The sequence below is a fragment of the Triplophysa rosa genome, linkage group LG4 (genome assembly GCF_024868665.1).
Source record: "Triplophysa rosa linkage group LG4, Trosa_1v2, whole genome shotgun sequence".
Taxonomy (NCBI): Eukaryota; Metazoa; Chordata; class Actinopteri; order Cypriniformes; family Nemacheilidae; genus Triplophysa; species Triplophysa rosa.
The window spans coordinates 14,428,143-14,452,300 of NC_079893.1; the positions used below are offsets into that span (position 1 = coordinate 14,428,143).

The following is a 24,158-nucleotide window of genomic DNA, read 5'->3' on the forward strand; positions in this document are numbered from 1 at the left end:
CCATGACAGAGAGCCACTCAAGCGACTGCTGTGCGCACATGCACACCCATTGCTGCGTTTTAAAACGCTGTAGCAAAGTGAGATGGCCTGACGCCGCTGCGGGATGAAGAAGCAGGGTGGCGGGTGCATTCAAGAGGCTAACAGTTTTAATGGGTGGAGACATTCTCCATTTTTGCTAGCATGAGGAGAGCAAAGAGTGACTGAATAATTTAGTCATGTCTCTGGGTGAAAGGACTGGAAAGCTGTAGCCTAGACTGTGTCCTGTCTCCAGAATAGGAGGGAATGAGAAAGAGAGCTGGAGAGAGAGAGGGTAAAACTCGGAGTCTTTGTAATGCATTGTAAGGGCACATACTTATTATATGTTGTGGTTGTAACTTTTAAGAGTAGGATGATTTATAACACATAATGAACTTTACATAATTACCATAGTTATAACATATTATATATGTTATATCTGTTGAGATATATGGTAAGTGGTATTTTATTGCTTAAAGTAACAAATGCAAAGCCTTTGTAGGGTCTCTTTTTAAAGTGTCAAAATTTATTATGCAGTTGTTATATTTGAGGTAAAATGAAAGTTGTTTGGAAGAATACAACGAAACAACACATTCACATTAAAAAGTTTTCAAATCCGATCCCTAAGCCTCTCTTTCAAGCATGTTTTGTAAATGTCTCTAATTTCAACACACTAACGAGCTGATGAATTGTATAAGGTGTTTAAAATTGGGAGATATTAAAACCTTATGCAAGGGTCACGAGACACGCCAGAAGCAATGGCCGATCTCCTACTCCTATGAATCCTCTCTCCTGGTTCTATTCATCTTCTGTGTCAACTTCAAAGTAGAGGTCTGCACAGGACTGTTTTTCTTGTCCCGTTCCTGCCCGCTCCCGCTAGGTCCTTTTCTGCACCCACCCACTCCCACTTAAGATTCACTCTGTGTTCACCTGCTATCTGCTTGGAACAATTTTCGTCCTAACTTGACAGATCCCGCTAAATTAAAATCACGTTTCCAGATCTCACATTTAAAGGCCCAGTGTATAAAATTTAGTGGCATCTAGCGGTGAGGTTGTGAATTGCAACCAGCGGCTCACTCCACCCCTCCCTTTCAAAGCACTACGAAGTACCATGCAGCATATTCATAATCCCAGCTAACACAGTTACGTTGTGACGACGTACCTGGACCGGACCTTATTCGTTGCCGTGAGGTACTATAATAACGTTCCAGCGACGTAACTTTGTGATTCCCATATTCGTTGTGACGATGTAACATTGGACGTTGTTGGGACATGGTGATTACCTCCTGAAGACGTACCATATTCGTTGCAGCAACGTACCAAAAAAAAAACGTTTCTGGGACGTGATGAGCATGTCCTAACGACCAAACAGTTACGTTGTTAAAATAGTTTTTTTTTATTTAAGTTGAACAATTATCACCCCTCACATGGAGGATTAAATTAATTTGTGATTTAATCTGTGCATTAAAGATTCCATTTTATGCACAATTGGAGTAATTCTCTATTCAAATATGTATAAAGCACAGTATAATGATTATAAAGCTCAACACAGCACTGTACATCACAATCAGATATTTTATTTATACTGTAGTATATGACATAAATAATCAAAGACTTCAACACAATATAGAGGATTTAAAGCAGATATTTACTGAAAGAGATGAATAAACATTATGTTTAAGCTTAACATTATATTGTTGTTTTACCACATACGTTTAGCAGGTTGTCCGTTTTTAAAAACAACAATCAAAAGCTTCTTAACATTCACAAACATCAGGGTCCGTTCATTTAAACGCGCCAAATCGATCGAAAATCACTAAAATATGTATTTACGCTCATATCTGTAAGGTATAAAGTAAAGAAACAAAATTTATGAAATTAATCAGGCAGTGACGAAAGAAGTAATGACCGTTAACGCTTAAATGATGCAAGCGCACAGCTCTTTGCAGAACAAAAAAGGCACGTGCGCGCACATGTCAGACGCGCGCACTAAATAAATAGAAACGCAGTTTGAATTGTGGTATCAAATTAAACTCCTGTTTAATAGCTGTCAGAAGTCGGACTTATTGCATTCGTCTTGACATTATAACAGATTTTACTCTGATCATAAATTTTCCACACAATAACATAATAAATAGAAATGACCAGATTCATTAATCAAATGACCAGTGTCCAGGTTATCTGAAGACCAGTACATCACGTCACTACAACGTTCTCCATGGAATTAATTCACAACGTTATTTGAGGACGTGGCTAGGACGTTTCTGGAACATAAGCAAACATTCTAAAAAACGTAACGTTGCAAAGATGTCCTCAGAACGTGGTCACAAAGTAATGTCACGGTGACCAAATGAAGACGAACTGGCAACGTCGTCAGAACGTACTGTGTTAGCTGGGAATATAGTCCTCAGATCAGGCTGTACAGGTGGTCTGTTAGAATGAATATGGATACTGTCAAAGGATGTCGGTAGTGGACTCCCATCCAAAGACTCGCTCCCATCCAAAGTACACCAGAGAACCGACCGCTACTGTCCTTTATTCAGAAATGTAATCCTGCACTGCAAGAATTCATATTGGGTCCCGTGGTTCCCCTCGAAAGGAGTGTAGATGTATCTGGGAGGAGTTATGAGGCAGAAATGGAATCTGTGAGGATGACCGTTGGTGCTAGGAGGACTGGAGTCGACTGGGGTGCTTGTGAAGGAGTGATGTTGTTATCGTCAACAGCATCGGCCACAGCAAATGAAGAACCATACATAAGTGATGTAATAGGCTAGGGAGCACAAGGTGGGACTTGCTGATACCTGCTGGTTGTCATCCAGTCCACTCCAGAAGATGGTCTCCAGAGTGGCATCATTCCAGGGTACCAGATGGTTGAGCTCGAGGAACTCCTCCACATAATCCTTGGTGAGACGACCGTTTTGTGCACCAGTGAGTAGAAGGTCAGTGGGGGATGCTTTTGGAGAGCATTGGGAATGCAGACCTCTACTTCAACGACCTTTAAGACAAAGACTGATTTACTGTCCATTGTGACTCAAATCAAAAGTTGTGTTTGGTGCTATTTACCAGTTGGTCAGTTTCTCTCCATTGCTCTGGTTGTTGTTATTTACAAGTATCATCTACATAATCCAATTCCCTTCCATTTGTATTAATAAACTGTTGAATTCCATCTACTTACCCTCTCCAGACCCACAAAAGCATATAACAACATCCATGAGTTCCCCCACTAACCTTCTACACTGTAAAAAATTGTTCTGTAAAATAACGATAAAATGCTGGCAGCAGAGACGCCAGTAATTTACCGTAATTTTACGTTATTCATGCTGTTAAATTATTTTACGGTATATTGCTGTAAAAACGAAATACAGTGCATTGCTGTTTTTCCTGTATTTAACGGTAAAATGCTGGCAGCAGAGATGCCAGTAATTTACCGTAATTTTACGTTATTCATGCTGTGAAATTATTTTACAGTATATTGCTGTAAAAACGAAATACAGTGAATTGCTGTTTTTCCGTATTTAACGGTAAAATGTTGGCAGCAGAGATGCCAGTAATTTACCGTAATTTTACGTTATTCATGCTGTGGAATTATTTTACGGTATATTGCTGTAAGAATTAACGACAGTACATAGCTGTTTTTAAACTTCATCTTTATTGCACAATATTGTCCTTTGGGCTACACATGTCTGCTTAACATAAATATCTATAATAAAAAATATTAATAAAATTATAAGCAAATGTTTTAGAAAGGACATAAACAACTTTTTTTATTTAAGAGCAGCAACACAAAAAAAGAATGACTCAAGTACTAAGCAACCAAGTCAAGTTTTTCAGTAGCAAAACAAATAATTGAAACTTACAAATAAAAACAATGGCAATAAAACAGGTTAAATAACAGAGGCTACCCCCTTTAAACTTGACATATTTAAAACATGAGAGTACATTTATTAAGAGTCTTATGAGATACTGAAGGTGCTGGCATTCAAAAATGTAATTAGGAACTATCCATCAACCATCTGTTGCAGATGACCATAGCGTTGGTTGCTTGTTTTTCTCCCTGAGGTATTCCATGGAACACTGTAAAACAGAAGAAAACAAAACAATTATCAAATTAAATTTAATCAACATTTAGATAAGCGTTGACACTAAACACTAAATATGCAGCGATATAAGGCTCAAATATGTCGGAAATGAGATGAGAATAAATGGCTAATTTTCCATGTGACCAATATCAGTATTATACGGAGCCCTTTTAGGGACATGGTGGTGGAAAAAAATGAGAGGGAACATTTAAGTTATTAATTACCATTTTTGTAGTAACGCTTTTCGGATTTACAGTCACTTTGCAGACGGTTCCTTTGGACTTGTCCATGTCGCCTGCTCAGATGATATCAATTTATATTCTCGTTTTGAGGAAGACTGGGATGTAGATCGTAATCTAAGGAATTGTGTGTTATTTGTGTTATAACAACGTTTAGCTCACGATGGGAATCTACTATAAACCGCTCCATTGTTAATGTACGGAGAGGGACAACAGGACGTTTGAATGTTTTGCAAGATAACGCAAATATCTTTGCGAGAGAACGCAATGTTTCTCGCGTGAACGCAAATGTTTTGCAAGATAACGCAAAAGCTTTAAAAAATATTTTTCTCTTCCCTCTCATTTTTTTCCACCACCATGTCTAATCATTACGCAAGTGATGCTAAATCAATCTGTATTTGCTAAACACTCAAACTATCAGTTTGCTTTCCTTTCAAACATAAGCCACATTTAAACGGAAAATCATAGCAATTTCAAACATTACGTTTAGTGGTGATTTGCAGCTACTGTTATTAGCATTTGAACAGACTGTTTAAGATTACTAACGTTAGCCAGTTTGCAATAACCACAGTTTTGAAAGTTCAGAGATGACAAAACAAGCCGATAAAACTTGGGGTCTGTAAAATGCAAGTAAATATGAACATTTGGGTTGTATCTCGGAGATGACGAGCCCTTTTTAAATCGCGTAAGTTACTAACTACAGCTTGTTAGGCAGCAATTTCAAACATTACTTGATAATACTTCCTTTCTGAACCACATACTCTCGATAAAAGTAAAAAAAATGCTTTATTTACCGTGTAATTTGAACGTGCAATTGCAGGTTGGTGCAGATGAAGGTCTGTCCTCGCGTGGGTCCTCTTCGGGCAGAAAAGGCTGACATTTGTGGGAAAACGCCACCTGGCCAAAAGTACCTGACTGAAAATGATTCGGGATGCTAAAGAATTGTGAACTTACTGAACTGACGAAACAATCACGAACTTTCACAAAACTAATTCTCATGCTCCAGAAAAATACTGCATTGTACTGTTATTTACCCTCTGATATTTTCCTATGCTAAAAGGATATGCAAAAATATTCAGTTGACATTAACTGTTCTTTAATTTAGAAGCAAGTGTAAAAAATAGCATTTGTGGTAACTTTCACAATTTTGTATGTTTTTTTTCCAAGTCCACAACACTGTAAACCCCAACTGAAGCAACATAAAATTGCATGTTTAACCATGTGAATTATAATTTAAACCTAAACAGTGTGATAGAAGTCAAAGTAAAAAAAAATGCTAACAAAATACATATTTATTGTAGGACTGAGTAATACAATAAGTAAATAGAAAAAACAGTCTTTTCAGTCTGTGTACCACATGTGTAGCCTATATATAGGCCCTATATGTCTGATTGTGCCTGTTGGGTTTCTGCGTATACTTGATGGCTGATTTGATCATATTTATGCTTGTGCTTGGTAATCAAGGGATCAATGTTTGTGAAATGCCAATTGTGTGTAATGAGCTGGAGTGCAAAAAAGTCTGCCATTTTATAATTTTTAAGACCGCATGTCCACTGGGATGGACATTAAATAAGTAAAATCCTCTGTTGTACAACTCTAAAATATCTTTAGATTTTTTTGAAAAACATAACATAATCAAATATAATATAACAGGGGCAAGACAATGAGGTTACCATTAACTTGGTAAACAATCTGTGAGGTATTATTAAAATGATAAAAACATGCAGTTTTATTGGTCTAAACAAAAAAAGACATAATGTCCATTCTTATTGAAGCAGGGTCTGAAGGGGTTAACACAGCCCACAATGCATTGCATAAAGTACAACAGTAGATTACTGTTGACAGATGCTGTAAATTAACAGTAGTTTCTTAAACTGCAAAATAATGCCCAGGATGCATTGTTTTCTACAGTATATTACTGTTTTAACAAAAAACGGTATGTTACTGTCAGAATTTGGCTGTTTTTTAACAGCAAGCCCAGGATGCATTGTTTTCTACAGTATATTACTGTTTTAACAAAAAACAGTATGTTACTGTCAGAATTTGGCTGTTTTTTAACAGCAATTTTTTACAGTGTACTCACTGGTGCACAAAACGGTCGTCTCACCAAGGATTATGTTCCATTCCTGCCTCAGAACTCAAATACATCTACACTGCCTTCGAGGGTCTCAGATTCCTTTCCTGCCCATGAATTTCCCACAGTCCCTAAATCTGCTGCAGTTCAAGCAAAATCTGAGTTCACTCCAGAGTTCAGTCAGCAGTCTGCTCCAGACTTCAGTCAAGAGTCCGCTCCAGAGTTCAATCAAGAGTCCACTCCAGAGTTGAGCTAATATTTTGATCCAGAAAACCGCTCCTCCCCCTGAGTACAATCAAGAGCCCACTCAGACAGGAGTACACTTGTTTCCCTGAACTCGCTAAGGAGCCCACTCATTTCCCCAAACTCGAACAAGAACCCAGTGCCCATTCTTGACCCAGAGCTCGGCCCAGTGCCCACTCTTGTCCTAGAGCCCAGCCCAGTACCTGCTATCACTCCAGAAATGACACTACAGTCATGATGAGGTCACAATACTGTCGATAATGGCCCTAGCTAGTGGGCAGCTTGCACTTCCCTGATCTCTTGCAAGAAAAATTTGGAGGGGGGTCCATACCGTCATGGCTGAATTGGCCATCCCTGTTTCCCATGCTTGACAAGTCCCTCGTCTTTGCCACAGAGGCCAGCCTAGTCTCCTGTTCTTCCTTCTCCTACGGGCAGTCGTCAGTAACTCCTGTGCCCCTGTGTCCTGTGCCACGCAGGCCGTTAGTAACTCTTGTTTTCCTGTCTCTTGTGTCTCGGCCATGCCGGCCAAGAGTAGCTCCTATGCCCCTGTCTCCTGTGTGACGGCTATTGAAGCTGTATGTTCACTGACAAATATGTGTTTAGGTTTGTTTTGTTGAGCCTGTCCTACAAAAAAAACTGCCCAATAGGTTGTTTTTTTCCAGGATCATATTATGAGTCGCCTAGCTGTCATATAAACATTTCAGTCGTGTGTTGCATGCGACAGCATTAAATGACGTTTGACTGTTGCGGCCAATCAAAATGCCTGTTTGTTAATATGTTACGTGTAAACTTTATACATAGTCCCTAACCCACTGTGTTTACAATATAAAAAGAGCTTAATCTGCTTTTACATGTATTTGATAGACACTTTAGAAAATCGATATACAGTGCATTCAAGTATACATTTCTTTCATATTTTTGGTTCCGGGGATCCAGGATTATTCGAGTGCTGCTAAAATGAGACTCTACCAACCAAGCTACTGGAACTTCAGATCAACCTACCACTACCATACCGTTCACCCCACAAAATATCTATCAGAAATAATTTACAGGACTCTATGCAGATGTGTACACTTAAAAAAAAGGTGCTATGTAGCACTAAAAGTGGTTCTTTGCTCGTAATCATAGTGGAACCACTTTTAATGCTATATCGTCTCCCATTTTTCACACCCATAGCACCTCAGTCATCCCAAAGAACCACTGAAGAACCAAAATATGGTTCTATATAGCATTAAAATGGTTCCCCTATGATTACGAGCCAAGAACCACTTTTAGTGCTGTATTGCACTATTATTTTTTAGAGTGTACCATAAGTTAAGTTTGGGCCTCAAAAGCGTGCAAGTGCAGTAATGTTATTTTATGTTGTTGCTTTGAAACCGTCTTTAGGTCGTATTTTAAGGATGACAAAAATAGACCCATTGATCAGGGTTAGGGTTGGGTTGGAGACTAGATTGGTTTAATTTCAACCATTTTACATATTTTTTTACCTCTTATTAGTTTACTGTTACGGAAGTAAGATACAAATGGGACAAAAGTGTGTGTTCAGCAATCTAATGGTCATGCGATCAATTGACAAACAAAGCCATAAAATTGGCTTTTTGAAAGGATGTATTGGTGAGAGATTTCAAAAGAGCTACTTTGCCAAATGGCGTCAGCTACCATGTTTCAACCCAGTATACCGGTATACAGTATACAGTTGGTTCTAAAAATAAGTGAAAGCAAAATTTTGTTTTTCTACATGGCCTAAGCCTGTATTGTGCAGCTGTCAATCCAGTGGTAGTATGAATAAATTAAAAACAATTAAAAATGTGACGTTTGAAAAAAGCTGATCAATTTGTGTTAAAAGTATGGCATGAAAGCCGCAGTCAATCTGTTTGGTCTTTCAACTATTTGTCTGTGAGGGTCATACCATTTAGAGACCATTTTGGAACCCCCTTTGTGCAGCGTAAAGTAGACTCGTCCATGTGTCAAAGAGGAGTAATTGATGACAGGCGTGTGAGTGAGTAAACCTAATCAGGAGCTCCAGGGACATGCACCAGTGCTCCTCATATGCAGAATAGGAAAGCCTCAAATTTTGTGTGACTACATCTCTCTCTGTCTCAAGTTGCTTTATTTCCAACTTTAGGTTTATCCAGTTTCTCTCGGTTATCTTTGTTGTTTTCATTAAACAGCAGCATATTGTGAGTACATGCAAAACACTGTTAGATTTTAGATGTTTACTAATCAAAAATACGTCTCAAATAAAAAAAGCGTACATATCAAGTATAAAACGTAATAATACAAATTTGAAGTACATTTTGTCCAAAAAAACAAAAAAGTCAAAGGAAAGGCACAGGTACAAGGCAAGCCACACACACAATTTAAACTTCTCAGTTCTGGTCAACTCAGCTTTATTGTCTCAAATCTTTTAAGGTTTTGGGGTGGCTGGTTCACACAGTTCTCATGAGTATCTAGCTCTTTAGGGACATGGTCCTAAGGAGGAGAAATATTTGCAATTCGGGTGAGTACAGCGAAAGTGGGACAAATAAGATTCACGATCGAGTGCCCTTTTAACATTAAGAGGCAACCAAATATATTTGCCGCAAAGGTTGTATAATCCTAAAAATGTTTTACTCGGCTGACATAATCATGTGATTAAGCCTGTAACTCCTCTCATCAAATGTGTTAAATCCGCTGATGTGAAAGCATCAATAAAGAATACACGTGGCAAAAATACAAGTTGCCATTTTTTTTAATGAAGGTGAAACACTTTGGGCTGGTTTCACAGACAGGGGTTAAATTAATCCACGAGTAGGTGTTACTTAAGGACATATATGTAGCTTTTATAAATGTTTCTTAAAAAACATTACTGGTGTGCATTTTAGTCTGGGAGTAGGTTTTAGCCTTTTCTGTGATACTGAGCCTTTATGTATGTTTTTAACATACTGTTATGAGCAAACATTGAATAACGGTCACAAACATGATTGTTTCATATTACTGTACATACTATACATACCATATGCTACCATACATACTGTAATCTCATGTTTGTGCTGTTATCCTGGATGGCAGTTGTTTTTACATGTTAAGATGCAGGATATTCATTTATAGTCATTGGTTGGTCTAAATTAATTTAGATTATAGCTCAACTACCAGCTGGTGGCACTAAAATCGACCTATTAGCGTTGAGCTTGAAGACCACATTGAACTAACAAACCTTCTATGTTCCAATAAACAGCTTTACTATTACTTTACTAACATTACTAATATTACCACATAGTAAACCTAATTTGTTAAATCTGATCAATACAAAATTCTATGTCATTCTGACTTTTTGAATTAGTATTTCCAGTAGAACAAACTGCTATAAAGATTTTTCTTTGAAGTGAATATATATGCTTTGAACTTAAAGCCACAGTCTCTTATTTGCTATTGGTCTGTGCGATGGCAATGCTTGTTTGCTATATTGTTAGCCTCTTAAAATGGCCTACCCTTGTTTTAAAAAGGTTTTGGTAAAATCCAGTTCCTTACCATGTTTAAAAGTTGTTCTTGACCTATTCTTGTTTTGAAATAATTACAATATTATATTTACAAACCTGCCAAAACTTTTCCCACTTTTGCAAACTTCACCCTAGTAGAAAGGCAATAAAGAGTGCTTTTCAAAACTCAAATTGATGCTTCTTCGCACCACCATCCTCCAGCCTGTGACCTGGAAACTTGCACTTAAGAGGAGGCAAGGTATGAGGGGTAAGGAAGCCTACTGATGAGTTGTGAGTGAGGATACACAAACGTATCCTAGGCAGAAGTGTTTTATCGACTAAATTGACACAAATACATTCTCCCTCCCATTGATACTGTCACATTAAAATTATTCTCAAACACGCATAAATGTCAGCATTCATAATTTTATGGTTTAATATTTTTGGAAAACAGAAATAATATGCAAAACAGCAATGGAATGGCTCTAAAACAGAACCTTGAGGGATGCCATAAAATAACATGCATGGCTATTGTTTTTTGGTGGTGCCAAATGTTGAACATAGACCATCTTTAAAACGTCTTTAAAAGGTGAATGCTTTCCTGATAGCATTCTTTTATTTTCTTACAAATATTACAATAACCAAGATGTCTTATGAACTGAGCTCGAAATGGCTTTTGATTCAGTAGACATTATGAGGTAAAAATAAAGTATTGTCTGCCTATTACTATTAATTTGCTTCCTTTTTGAAGTGCCTTTCGGGACTGATACATCATTTTGTGCACAATTTAATGCTTTTACCTTTAAATGCCCTTTTATTAATTTGGATGATTTGTTAAAGAAAACTCAAAAGATGAATGCCTTTTTTGTGCAATATAAAGATGCAATTGTTAACTTGTTACCTTGGTAAATAATTAATGCTTTACTATTCATTACAATTTAAGATGTAATCCAGGTTGTCCGCTTTTACATAGAGACAGTCCAGATTGTTGCTGAATTCTTCTTAAGTGGAATTTTGTTTTTGATTATTATTATAGGTCTGAAATGATCTAAGCTGTAGCACTGGAAATAAGCACTATTTTTAGAAACCAATGTACAAAGTAGATTATGCCTGGTGAGGATGTGAAGCAGAGCAAGAGTGACAGTAAGACACTGGACACATATACTCACAAGACCCAACAATAGTGAAGTTCAACTGTTTTTCTTCACCTCAGTTAGCAGCGGTGAGGTGAGACAACAAGGGCCACTATAATCCTATTATTTTTGGGAAGGGTAGGAGTGGGGTTATGGTAGTGAATTAATGATAATTAAGTCACTGGAGCACTCCTTATTTCGAATGTGTGCAAAGCTACAGAAGCAATAGAACCACGCGGGACAAGTTTGACCATAATCAAATTTATTTTTTATTGTTTAAAAATGAATATGTTTAGTGGTGGGTGGCATGATCAAAAATGTTTTCACGGAATGAACAATTTTGTTTTACAGTTCTTCTCAATGGGATTCGTTTCTGGAACCTCCTGATTTGTGTTTATATTTTAATAAGTCTCACATTCAACGTCTCAATTTCGGTTGAGTGCTACACATGAGTTTGCCACACCCACTTATTTACATACAGTGGAATACACAGAATCAAAAAGAATCTGTGGAAATTATTTATTTATATCACAATGCCATGTACCGTCATACAGCTCAGACTTCGAGGTGTAAAAGGAACCTTATTTATCTGCCAAGTCGTTCAGAAGATAAAGTCTGGTCTTGTTCATCTCTTTTTCGTCTTCTTTCTCTGTTTTGTTTTCTCCTTTTTTGTCTGGTTTCCTTTCTTTAATGTCTCGTTTCGATTACACGATTGTATTGTCTGTTGTGATAGTGACTGTGTCAGACTATACAATTTTTATAGTTTTTACAATAAAAAATTACTTTCAATTTACCAGAATTACTTTACACTTTACTTTTACTTTACCTTTGTAAAAACACAAATGTGCTGTTCACACTAGCAACGGCATTCTGACTTTTTACTGGTAAGTCTGCATTCACATATTGGTTCCAAAATACCAGTATTGTGATGTAATTAAACTGAAGTTTTCTTCTATACAGCTGTGCCGCCACCAAAATTTAAAAACATGGCGGGGTGTGATTTTATATCTGAACAAACGCAGTGTACAGTATACAGATACACAGAAGGTGCATGAAGGATGTGAGCAAATCAGCAAATACGTGAGAAAGTATTTTGGAAAAGTGTTTTAAACAACTTCGATGCAGAGATGTGTAGAGATATGCAGTGCCGAGTATGTGTGTCATCTGCATCAGAAAGTTATGATCGGCCAAAAGCAGTCAGCGTTTCCTGCTTCATGCACGCTCATACCAATAATCCTTATTGTTCGTTCACACATCGCACTTTGAAACTGTCTGTAGGCCCACAAAAATGTCCTCCATTCCACATAGCAGCACAAATTGTTTTGCCATGTTTTAAATAACGTTTATGGAAGAGCATCTCTGCTCGCATTGGTTAACATCACAGATGTGACAGAACCATAGACTGTATAAAACATGGACGTAGTGTCCATGACGTCACCCGTAGGTTTCTGAGGAGCTGTTTTGAAGCTTAAAGTGGGCAGAGCCGGCCGTCGCCGTCTTAGCAGTGCGTCACTCCTGGATAATCGGAAATGATAAAGAGGCGGGACGTGGTTGAAGCTGAGGCGCCTGGTTGCTGAAACCACTTGTCACTCAAGTGACCAAGCACCTAATTTGCTGAATTGTAAGGCTTAATATAAGTTAAATGGGTGAGTTATAAAATAATTCACCCTCCTCACATATGTCATGAAGGAGCTATATAGACCAAAATAATTTTTTGTACCAGGCAAAACACAGTAAGCATGTTTTTTTTCTGCTGTAAAGTTGCCCATTTTAACATGGAGCTCAATGAGATTCTGCTCTCTTTTGGAGCCAGTCTCTAGCGGCCAGTCAATGAATTGCAGTTTAAGCCACTTCCGTTGCCGCTTGGACAGAACCTATAATGGGGGATGAAAAAAATGAAACATGCTAGTCTTTCTATTAGGATGGCATGAAGCATCGCAGCTGCTGTGTTTAGTTGTTGTATACTATGGCAAACTGCTCCCATGATTCCCTGCGTTGATTGCATATCCACACAACAACGGTGTCATACTAAATTTGGCCTGAATTCATCTGAATCAGGTATTAGCATTTTGCTTTTACTGGTCACAGTGATACATGGAAAATTGTACGAGTGCAGTGGCTTTGAGATCATGTGTGGTTCCTGAGTTCAGAGAACCTTTACTTTCTCTCTCTCTCTCTTCTTTGTCTACCACACACAAGTGGAAGGTTGTTTAAACATGGTGTCATATGATATCTTGTGGCCCTTTGTGTCTTGGAGCAAAACAGAACTGTGACAGTTCTATCCTGCTGCCATCTGATCGACACACTGTCTTCAAGTCACATGAAGAGCACACTAATATTCCGTTCGCTTACTCACTTGTGTGTGTGTTTGTAAGACAGGAGGACCGCTCTCGGCATCATGCCTTCACCCACTGACTTCCCTCTGCTTTCCTCTCTCTCAGGTATTGTTTATTTAACAGGTTTACCTCTCCATCTTAAATGAGTTGGACACATTGGATTAAAAGATGAGAAAAATGCCACCGTGGCAATTGATTTTGTAAAAGGGATTCAGGGAAGTGAGGGCTCACCCTGTTTCCAGTGCATACTCTAAATAACTGAACAAACCCTACCCACATCATTAGGTGGGCATCGGTGTGTAGAGGAGAGATTAGAATCACAACCCACTCGCTAGAAACACACTCATTTCTTGTGGACATATTACCGTCCACATTCTCGAGAATCAAGGTTTCATTTACATTTATACATTTACGTTTCATTTACCTCCTTTATTGTGTATACCTCCTCTCTGTGTTTAATTAATCTCTTTTGACCTTCCTTGTTTTATGAAAATATTTTTAAAGAAAATATTTAAGACATTTATTTTGGAAAATATTATAATAACATTACGTTAATCGCAGTACACATTGTTTTTTATTTTTATTATTACTTTACCTTATTTGTTTTACCAAGTTAAATCCAAGTGACACATTTAGGAGTACAACCAACAAAATTATTTTCTAAATGACCCAAAACTAAAAAGATATGAAGAAGTAATATTGCATTGTTCGAAATAGTATTTTAAAATCATTACAAATTGTTATATACAATTAATAAAATTTTATTTGAAATGTTTCTGATGTTTATACTATAAAAGCATAAATATACATTTAAATTGAAAATGTATTGAAGAAAGCCAAATAAGAGATAAAATCACACTATTTAAAAAGTAAAGCTATCATTTATAATGTAAAATGCAAGGTGAAGTAATCTTCCAAGTGCCAAGTTCCTGCAGTAAAATAAACATCATCATGTCTTCTCATGAATAATTAAGGCTTGTGTCACATTCTCTTGCTAGTAAAGGAGAGATTTTTTGTTGCTTACCACTGCATTCTAAGGTATCCACTCTTCATTTTAGTAATGGAGACACCTGGGGACACATGAGGCATAGAGGCAAAAATGATATACCCCCACACTAATGCTCATAAACACGCGCTGACATGGGTCACTATGAAAAAGTCAATTCCCTCTGTGCTGCCGCAGTGCCACAGCCCCAGGACTCCCAGCATGCTCTCCTCTCTTTTACTCTAATGAGTTGCAACACAGATAATGTAGCTGATGATCTTTCATTGATTTGGCTATCACTTGCTTGTCTGGTAATTGATCCGTAGCTGAGCCTCTAGTTAATTATATCAGCTTCGACATGGCCCTGGTCTGGGGGGATTTGAAGGCTTGCAGAATAATAGTTTTAATAAAGGAGTCCATTACTGTGGCTCTCTGCTTTTTTGACTGCTGCTGGTGCCACCAACAGCAGTAACTGAGCTCAACCGCGGATAAATAAAAAGAGGACTTGACAAACTGAGGAAAGAGGCAGGGAGAAGGACAGAGCCAGTCGGGGAAAAAGGAGAAGGGATATTGGCAGAGTTCTCTAAACCTCTCACAAATAACAACTATTAATGGGGAGGTCAGAAGCTGAGCTGCCAGCTTGACACTCAGCGGCACTTGAAAAATCAAGAGACCAGCACATTTCAGACAGGGAGGCAGAAACAGAAATGGAGAAGGGATGAAATTGAGAAATTGAGACATAAATGTGACTGTAAGATGTGATCATCAAAGCTTAATGAAGAAACAATAGACTTAGCATGGAGAGCTACTCATGTACTAACTGTTTTTAGAAATGATGTAATGATTATTTTGGTGTCTACCACACTACTTCTGTACGTTTGAACGGCAATGTTGTTTTCTTTGAGGAGAGATGAAATGGAGGGGACAAATGTGTGACAGTGGGCTTTGAGCATCTCTCCCATTAGTGTCCATTTGCCTGTAATGGTGTGTGGTCTTTGCTAGCTTTGGTTACTGCTGAAGGCACTAAGAGAGAGAGAGAGAGAGAGAGAGAGAGAGAGAGAGAGAGAGAGAGAGAGAGGGAGAGGGAGAGGGAGAGATGAAGAGAGATGGTGAAGAAACAAAACAAAACAGCATATTAAGTTCTCATTGTGTCGGCCACCACTCCTCTTGCCTTTTTCATTCAATATAAAAAAACGAAGAAAAAAATGAAACACTAGATTTGATCAGACAAAATGCTGTGCATATTACTCAGGTAAAGGTTAGCCAGAGCTGTCATTAGTTCTGTACAGAGGCTTTTAAAAGACAGTAACAGCTGTCTCCTTCAAATTGCCACAAAATTTCAAGTGGCTTTCTACATAGAAGCCATTTAATGTAGCGAAAGGAAGAAAAGTTAATTCCCTTTCTTTCTGTTTCATAGACGGGAGATCACAGTGACATCTCACTCAGACATACTCACAGTGTCAAGAACTATAATTTTAACAGCTGATGTGAGGAAGAGTGGTGTAGAAAAAAGGTAAAGACGCAATAATAAAATGTATAGAACAATAACTTTATTAGACAATTTGTAAAATGTTTTGGCGTGTACAGTGAGGGAGAGATGCTGCCACTTATTGTAAGTGCATATGTTAGGGGTTTCTTTCTTTTCCCCACCTTTGTGAGACTGTCTGCTGCAGGGACCAATTTGGCAAAAATGGAGCCTCTTTCTCATTTTTTTCTTAATTAAAATCTGAAAGCATCCACTCGAGGTTTCCGTTTGTGTGTGTGTGTGTGTGTGTGTGTGTGAGTGAGTGTGTGTGTGTGTGTGTTTGTGAGTGGGAGAGAGTATGTATGATTATGTGCTCTGCCGCACTTCTCCAAAAGACGGTGTGTGTGTGTGAGGTGGGGGGTGGAATGATTACGTAGAACTATTAGCTAGAGCTGTTTAATACACGGGAAGAAAAACAGACAAAGGAATTAGACTTTGTAATAAAATCAAATGGTTGTGTGCTCACTTTAAAATACCTGGCTTCAGTGTTGTTTTATAACACATTCTGGATTCAGTCCGACTGTTGTGAATGTATTCAGTTAGACGCGATGCATAAATATGATGCATTTCTCTTTTTTTTGTAATTACCGTTAAATTAGATATATATTTTTTAAAACTTTGCACAGTTGCAAGGCTTTGAGTTGTCTTTTTGTTTAGTGTCGACGTTATTATAGAAGTTGGAACTTGTCCAGTGGTATTGACAAATACATTATTTGCTTGAAATAGTTGTGTGGAGAGAGCAGTTTTGTGTGTGTGTGCGCATCTACGTATTAGAGAGTGGCTCAATCCCACTGAGGTCTGGAGTGGAGAAGCATCAGGCATGGAGAGCTGGTAATAAGACAGGGACAACCCAGCTTTCTCCTCCTGCTCTCACTCTCTCTCTCTCGCTTGCTCACCCTCTCTCTCTCTCTCTCTCAGTGGGAAAGCAGATCAGTGGAGGAGAGAGAGAGAGAGAGCCATGTCATTGAGTGCCAGCAAGAAGAGAGGAGCAGTTAACTCAGACGTGCTGCGGCCCGACACACATGCTCTACCTCACACCACACATATGCACTCATGGCTGCCTGCACATGCACGCACTGACACACAGTGCTATCTGAGCAGAGAGTAGTTAGTGTGGAGTGAGAGGACAGGCAGCTCTTAGGGAGAAAAGGGGCCCGAAGAAAAGAGTAGCACAGAGAAAGAGAGGGAAGGAGAAAGAGAGAGAGGAGGGGCTGCTCTGGAACTGACACACTCCAACACCTGATCTCCACACAGCTGGGAGGAAAACCACGCTGGACACTACTGGTGAGAGAGATGGGAGGGATGATTTTTCTTTTCTTATTTTTTTGTTTGTAATATTTTGCAGTTTGCTTTCCAATTAAAGTAAACATTACTAAAATTATAGTATAGTCATGCTTTTGATTTTCCACTGAGTGTAGAGTTCTATGAGTAAAGCTTAAATGCAAGAAGTAAAGTTTTTTGTTATCTTTATGTGGTGTTTTGCGTGCGTGCGTGCGTGTGTGTGTGTGTGTGTGTGTGTGTGTGCGTGTGTGCGTGTGTGTGCGTGTGTTTGTATCTGTGTGTGGATTGTTGAGGTGTGTAAGAGGTTGAAAGGCCAGGCTATGGTTGAGTGAGTTTGTTTGATGATTGATTTATGCTTGGAATGTATGTATGTGTGTGTATATGTCCTTGTATGTTTGGAGGACAGCCCATACACAGCCTGACTGACATTTAGAAAAAGTGGGGGTGCTGCCAAAAAAAAGATACCTTCCCTCCTTCCCCATCTCCTCCTCCACTCCTCTGCCATCCCCCTTTTTCTCACTCTCCTTCACCTCACACCCCCATCGTTCTCTTCCTCCCTCCTTACCTCCGACGCTACGCTCATCCTGCCCTCTACCACCACATGCCCCAGAGGAAATATGCATTGTGCAGCCCTGCTCCTGAATTAACTCAACACACTCCTCCGGCTACCGGCAGGCAAGACCCTCCATTCTCTTCCCCCTCTCTCAAGAGAAGATCGCAAAGAGAGAGTGAGAAAAAACAGAAAGAAAGAAAGAAAGAAAGAGAGAGAGAGAGAGAGAGAGAGAGAGAGAGATCAGGACAGAAGGCAAGAACATTCACCCTTTGCCTATTTGAACCTCCACCTTCACATACTTTCTTCCCCATCTACCCCCCTTCCCCTTCTTCTCCACCGGCAGTCTGAGGAGACAGAGTTGGATGTGAGAGGCAGTGTGGTGTGGAGAGAGCAAGATCGAGAGAGGGCACGCGAGTCCATAGCCCGAGCCAGCGGCAGCAGCAGTGGTGCAGGGGGAGGAGGAGGAGGAGAGAGCTCCATGCAGTTCAGCACCAAACCGGCCAGCGCCGAGCCGGGCTTCATGGGGACATGGACACAGCAGAGCACTGACAGCAACCTCGTCTTCAGAATGTCCCAGCAGGTCAGTGGGACTCTGTCCCTTTCGCTGTCACGCTCTTTCTTTCTGTATGTTCTCATGTCTGTCCTATTCGCTGTATGTTCTGGTGTGTGTATGCTGCAATGTGCAGCTGTTATTGGTGTTTAAGTGCATGTTTGTGTGTGCGTGTGCAAATATGTCTTGAGTAATTGTGCATGGTTTGTGTGTTTGGCTGTTTACAAAGTATTCTGGTTTGTGTGTTTGTTTACAAAGTATTGTGGAATATTGATGTGTTGTAGATGATGTATCAATGATTTGAATGTTTGCTATGTGTAAACGGTTTTAAGTTCTCTGACTGGTAGAGGTTTAGTGGTTAATAGCCATGGATTTTTTTTGAGTGGGAGTGTTTGAGTTCAAGCACTTTAATTGACACCAACTGTCAAGTATGCTATCCTATGTAACAAACTACAGCCTTCCATGTAAAGTTTTAGAGTGTGATAGAAAAATGAGATATGACATATTATCTTGCATTAACGAATAAGTGTAGCTATGTAAACAACATTTGTTTGATTTTGTTGACCCTTTGGCAGATGAAGCTGTGCTACCCAAATGTTTAATCTAAACGAGTTCGTCTGTTTGTCGCTGGAATCCTTAACGTTAAAAACTACTTAAAAAAGTACGGCTGAAACTGTAACTGACAGTATCTAAAATCTATATATCTACAACATAATGTATAATTATTCGAAAGTTGCTGTGGCGCGTGTTTGTATCTGAACGGAAGGTTTAAAGGGGGAGGATTGGGGGTTTGCGAAAGGCGGGATGGTGAGGAGAGCATTAATCATCTGGGCTGGTTTCTCTGTGCCATGCTCAAACTGTTACGAGCGCAGGCCCCTGGACTCCCTTTGGCTAACACCGTCCACATATCTGTCCAGATTCCTCACGAACTTTTTTTGTGTTATCTCTGTTTATTCGCAACACTAAGATGCGTCTCGACTTAAGTGTAGACGGACAAAACAGATAAACCGGTATGTGTTGGGCATTATATTAAAGAGAGTTTTTAGTTGTTTTACTTGTTTTGTCTATAGTACACATTTCACTAAATAATTGAGGGTCGCTCATTTATAATTGAACATTTGGACTCTGCGGTTTTTCTTGAAGTGCGTATTCTCCGTGAGAGCAAAGATGAAAGGTATTGATAACGGGATCACTGTGCTGTTCGGCGCATCGGCGCAGGTGGATTCTGTCCTGCGCTTCTTCACAAAAAATCATTTTCAGCCTGAGACACACATAAACCGCGAGTTTACGGACATAATGAAATCATTATTTGGTCTTAATAACTGTGTCACGTTATGTATAAAACTAGCCTTTTGGCATTGTTTTAATATTACGCATCTTTATAAAAATATTTTTAAAAGATGTGTGTCCAGCGCTTCGTTTATCCGTGACATTAGTTACATAACATGCTGTTGCAGTTTGTTGCAGTTTATTGCAGTTTATTGGAGCTGGACTTTAAATATAAAAAAAATCAGAAAATAGAATGATTCATTAAGAGACCTTGGCACGTAATACGCACTGATGATAATGTAATCTGCCTGATATCAGTTATTATTTTAAAACAAAATCTGATATGCTTCTTAAACAAACAAACAAACAAAAAACTTAATGGAAATTCTTTGGGTTCTGGATATTTTGTGAGGAGTATTATACATATTTAAAGGTTTGAGCCGCCATATAGGCTAAATAATAATAATAATCTCGTTAAATATGTGCGTATGTATTGAAAAATATGATGATGATGCAAATACTACAGATACATGCAGAACAAGTAATAAAACAGTATAAATTCTATTCTGGGTTTTAACGTTCTTCCCATTAAGGCAATGATTGAAATAAGTGTTTTCAATTTTTTTTCAAAAAGGGATTGCAAGCCTCTTTTGAGCGTGCCAGTCCTAAAGTCATTTGAATTTAAAAATGTTGAAATGTAACATCAGCTGAGCGTTTACTGTTAACAAGAAGATCCCGACACCATCATCACCAGTTTATATCAACCAGGCATATTTTAAAGGTATCATCCCGACAATGTTGAATTTGCAATGATCGATATAAATATTAATTTGTACTTCATAACCAATATTATGTCCTAATTGCTCTGTCTTGACCCGCCGGTTGCCGTATAAACGAGCTTTAATGGTTTTTCATTTAATGTGATGTCGCGGTGCTGAAACAGGGCAATGATTAGTTTGGATCGGTAACATTTTCCCGGTTCTGAATCTAAGCAAATCTCCGGTGAAACCTTTGAGATGCTGGTGCAGTCAAGCTCTGTCACAGACGCTCTCAGCATTCTTTCGTCTTATTTCTAAAAATATACAAATATATGGCGATTTTTTATAAACAAAGCCTACATTATACAAATAGTTATTTATTATGAATGATTAGTTCAAAAAGATCCTTGAACTATTTAGCAAGATATTAATTATTGCAAAGGTAAATATTTTTGTATAATAATAATAATAATAACAATATTACAGGCATCTAAAAAATTAGATGGATTACCTGCTTAAATATTTTGCTGAAACCGCCAGTGTTATTTAGATTCGAACCTAAATAACGTTTCTATTTAGGTTTCTAATTTAGTGGCGATGTCACAATATTTTGTTGGTTTAAAATGTTGTAATTCTATCGATTTATTTGTAATGTATTGAGTGCCAGTATTATCACACCTCATCTCAAACGAAATATATAACAATCTTCGGTTTACAGGCGCGACACTATATCAGGCAACTTTTATAATAAAACGCCTAAGTAGAAATAGTTTTAATAAAGCCAAATGTTCGTATTTTATTTATACAGACTGATTAAACACCTGCCTTACTTCTCATATTTATTATTGATGGGTTATTGTGTACCGAAAAATGATCTAAACGAACATTTCTGTAATTTAATTTCTTCTGTATTTTGGGATCTACCGAACACGGTTATAAAAAATCATTTTAACAGCTACAGGAATAATTTGTTAAATGCGGTTCATATAGGCTCTTTTTTTCTTTTAAAATCTTCTCTCAATTTGTCCTACAAATAAAAAACAGACTTCTCTTCAGACTTTGGCAACCGAACAGCATTTATTTCTAGCTCACTAGAAATTGGTTTGCAGATCATGTATGTGGTGTAGTGGTGGTCTCTCTCTCTCTCTCTCTCTCTCTCTCTCTCTCTCTCTCTCTCTCTCTCTCTCTCTCTCTCTCTCTCTCTCTCTCTCTCTCTCTCTCTCTCTCTCTCTCACACATTTCTTTTTACAATTTGATATAGGTGTGTGTGCGCCTGTGTTTGAGAATCAAAAAGTACAGGAGGGATTGTGGTGAAGTGTGTGTTTTCTTTTCCCTGTCTGTTCTGCATGCCTATGTGGGTGCGAGATGAAACGACTCTTGCCTATCCTTGGCTGCGCAAAAGAGTAGGGTGGAGTGGAGGAGAGTAGAGTGAAAGGGGATATGTGGTAAGGGAAACACCCACAACTTCTTTTCGGCAGATAGAGCCTAGGACAGGGTCAACACCATCCTTGAAGTGCTGACTAAATTGGGGTACTCACAGGAAGCATGCTTGTACTAACTCCCAAACTTTGGTGACAGGATGATGTCCAGCGTAGGCAATATCTGTCTTTTTTGTCAATAACTGAGGCAACATGTCAGACTTGATTTGCCAGTTAAAGCTAATTGTATGGTGGAAAATAAATTTTGATTTAAGTTTCAAAATGGTCTGTAGAGTAAGTTCTTGTTAAGTTATTGTGTCGCTTTACAGAAGAGTGGGTGCTTGTTCAGAAGTCCCTGTGCTGAATGGATCTGGCTCCTGCCATTAATTACTGATCCTATTAAGTAATGGACTCAGCTGAGGGGAGTAATCTCACCTGACTCAGAGATGCTTTCTTTCCTAATTCCTTTCGCTTTCCTCGACAGACAGTCTCTTAATGTTTTCAATGAGAGGCTGGAATGTGAAGGAAGCAGAGAGTGTGGGGGAAAAAAAGTTTTTCTATGTTTTTGTTGTAAAGTGAGCATGTTTGCCGGCATGTTTTATTGTTTAAGTCAAGTGTTACGAGAAGGTGCATAAAAAAGATGTACAGATGAGCGAGAGAGAGGGGAGAGACAGTGCATACAAGGTGCAGCGCCGTATGATTGTTTGTTACGTTAGTTTGTGTTACGTGTGTTCACGAGTGCATGCCCGCTTTTGTATTGCCTATACATCCCGGCCTTTCAACATGTTTTGTATAATATTTTAGTTGTTAAAATCATCACTTCACCCCAGCAAAAGCACATCCATATTTCTCTGAATTCCTCATAAATCTATATGAGTGATTACGTAATTAGTTAATCAATTTGTTGTAGTTATGGCTTTTAATAAACATGTTGTTTGTACCAGTTTCACTGCTAAATTGGCTTTAATATTCATGATTTAATTTTACTGTTTACAAAGCAGTGTTGGAATATTAAACTAAAATGCTCTTGAGAAATATCACTGGAGTCTTTTATTGTATTTCCTATGAACAATAAGTCTAATTTGTTTATCTTAAAAATAAGATATCTGATATTCTTTGTGAAACCCATTTTTGTCTTTTATTAATTTATCTTCAAAATGCTTACATTTTTTGGATTTGGTTTATTCTAAGTATTTCAAAGACTTTTCAAAATGCTGAGGATGAGAGATGGCGAGTGCGAGTGTGGGTTGTTTTTGGGGAAGGAGAAGTGGTCTCTGGTGGGCAGAGAAATTCACTCTTCTGTGATACTGGCTTGCAGCCAGTTTGGATGCAGATTCATCAGCGCTACGCGACGGGGACACCCCCCCGAGCTCAACTCTGAAGTACACACAAATCGATTCAGTTAAGATTTTCATTCAGCCTCACTAAAGATTTGCTCGGCATCTTTCCTTTATTCTCTGGAGCAGTGAGTGGATATGAGTAGGTGTTTGGTATATGTGTTCCTCTGGCTATGATCAATAGCTGACACTGGGCACATCACTCACATGCTTGTGCAATGCTACATCTCCTCTCTGTCTGTCCTGAGGGGTGACACAGTCACTCACGTGTTCAGTCAGAAATACGTTTCTGGAGTATCAGTAAACAGAGCAGCATTGTCTCCAGGGTAGTGAAGAGGCAGTGTTGCGCTTTTCATAGCGACGCAAAGAAGGGGTCAGTGATGGCCGTAACGCATGTGTGTGTTAAAAGACGTAGGCATGATAAACATTTGAGACCATCTGCATGCACACTTGGGGCATTTCCCATAATTTTGCTCTCCTGTGGGTACATGTAGGCACTCGATTAAACTGTTAAACACTTGAAACAAACAGAAGCCTCTTGAAACAATTAGAATGTAATTAACATTGCAAACTGAACACCATTAAATTCTTGTTTCATAGGCTGTCATGATTATTTCAAACAACGGGGACAGTTTACACAGATTTACAATTTTTTAAAGTATAAATTCATAACATTCATATAATAATTCATATCTTAATTTATTGTGATGTAATGCATGTAAAACAATAGTAAATAAATAGTAAATTATTAGAACAGATCTAAGTACTACGTGTAGTTGATTGTTTACCATGGCAGTGTACTATTATTTAGATTTTATATATATATATATATATATATATAGATTATATTTATAGTATATGTAGGATGTGTATATGAAAAACAATTGTCATTTTCGACTTACTGT

The 24,158-nt window shown here is 38.4% G+C and overlaps 1 protein-coding gene across 4 annotated transcripts in view; it reads left to right on the forward strand.

Moving 5' to 3' along the window:
• Window positions 1–24,158, forward strand: part of bnc2 (basonuclin 2) — a 183,774-nt gene that overhangs the window by 62,650 nt on the left and 96,966 nt on the right. For 3 of the 4 annotated variants that reach the window (XM_057331242.1, XM_057331238.1, XM_057331240.1), the window contains exon 2: window positions 18,265–18,501. In XM_057331242.1, the coding sequence (XP_057187225.1) occupies window positions 18,265–18,501 (237 nt within the window). Of the gene's footprint in view, window positions 1–17,271; window positions 17,372–18,264; window positions 18,502–24,158 lie in introns of those variants that run through there. The other variant, XM_057331239.1, reaches the window with a different exon arrangement.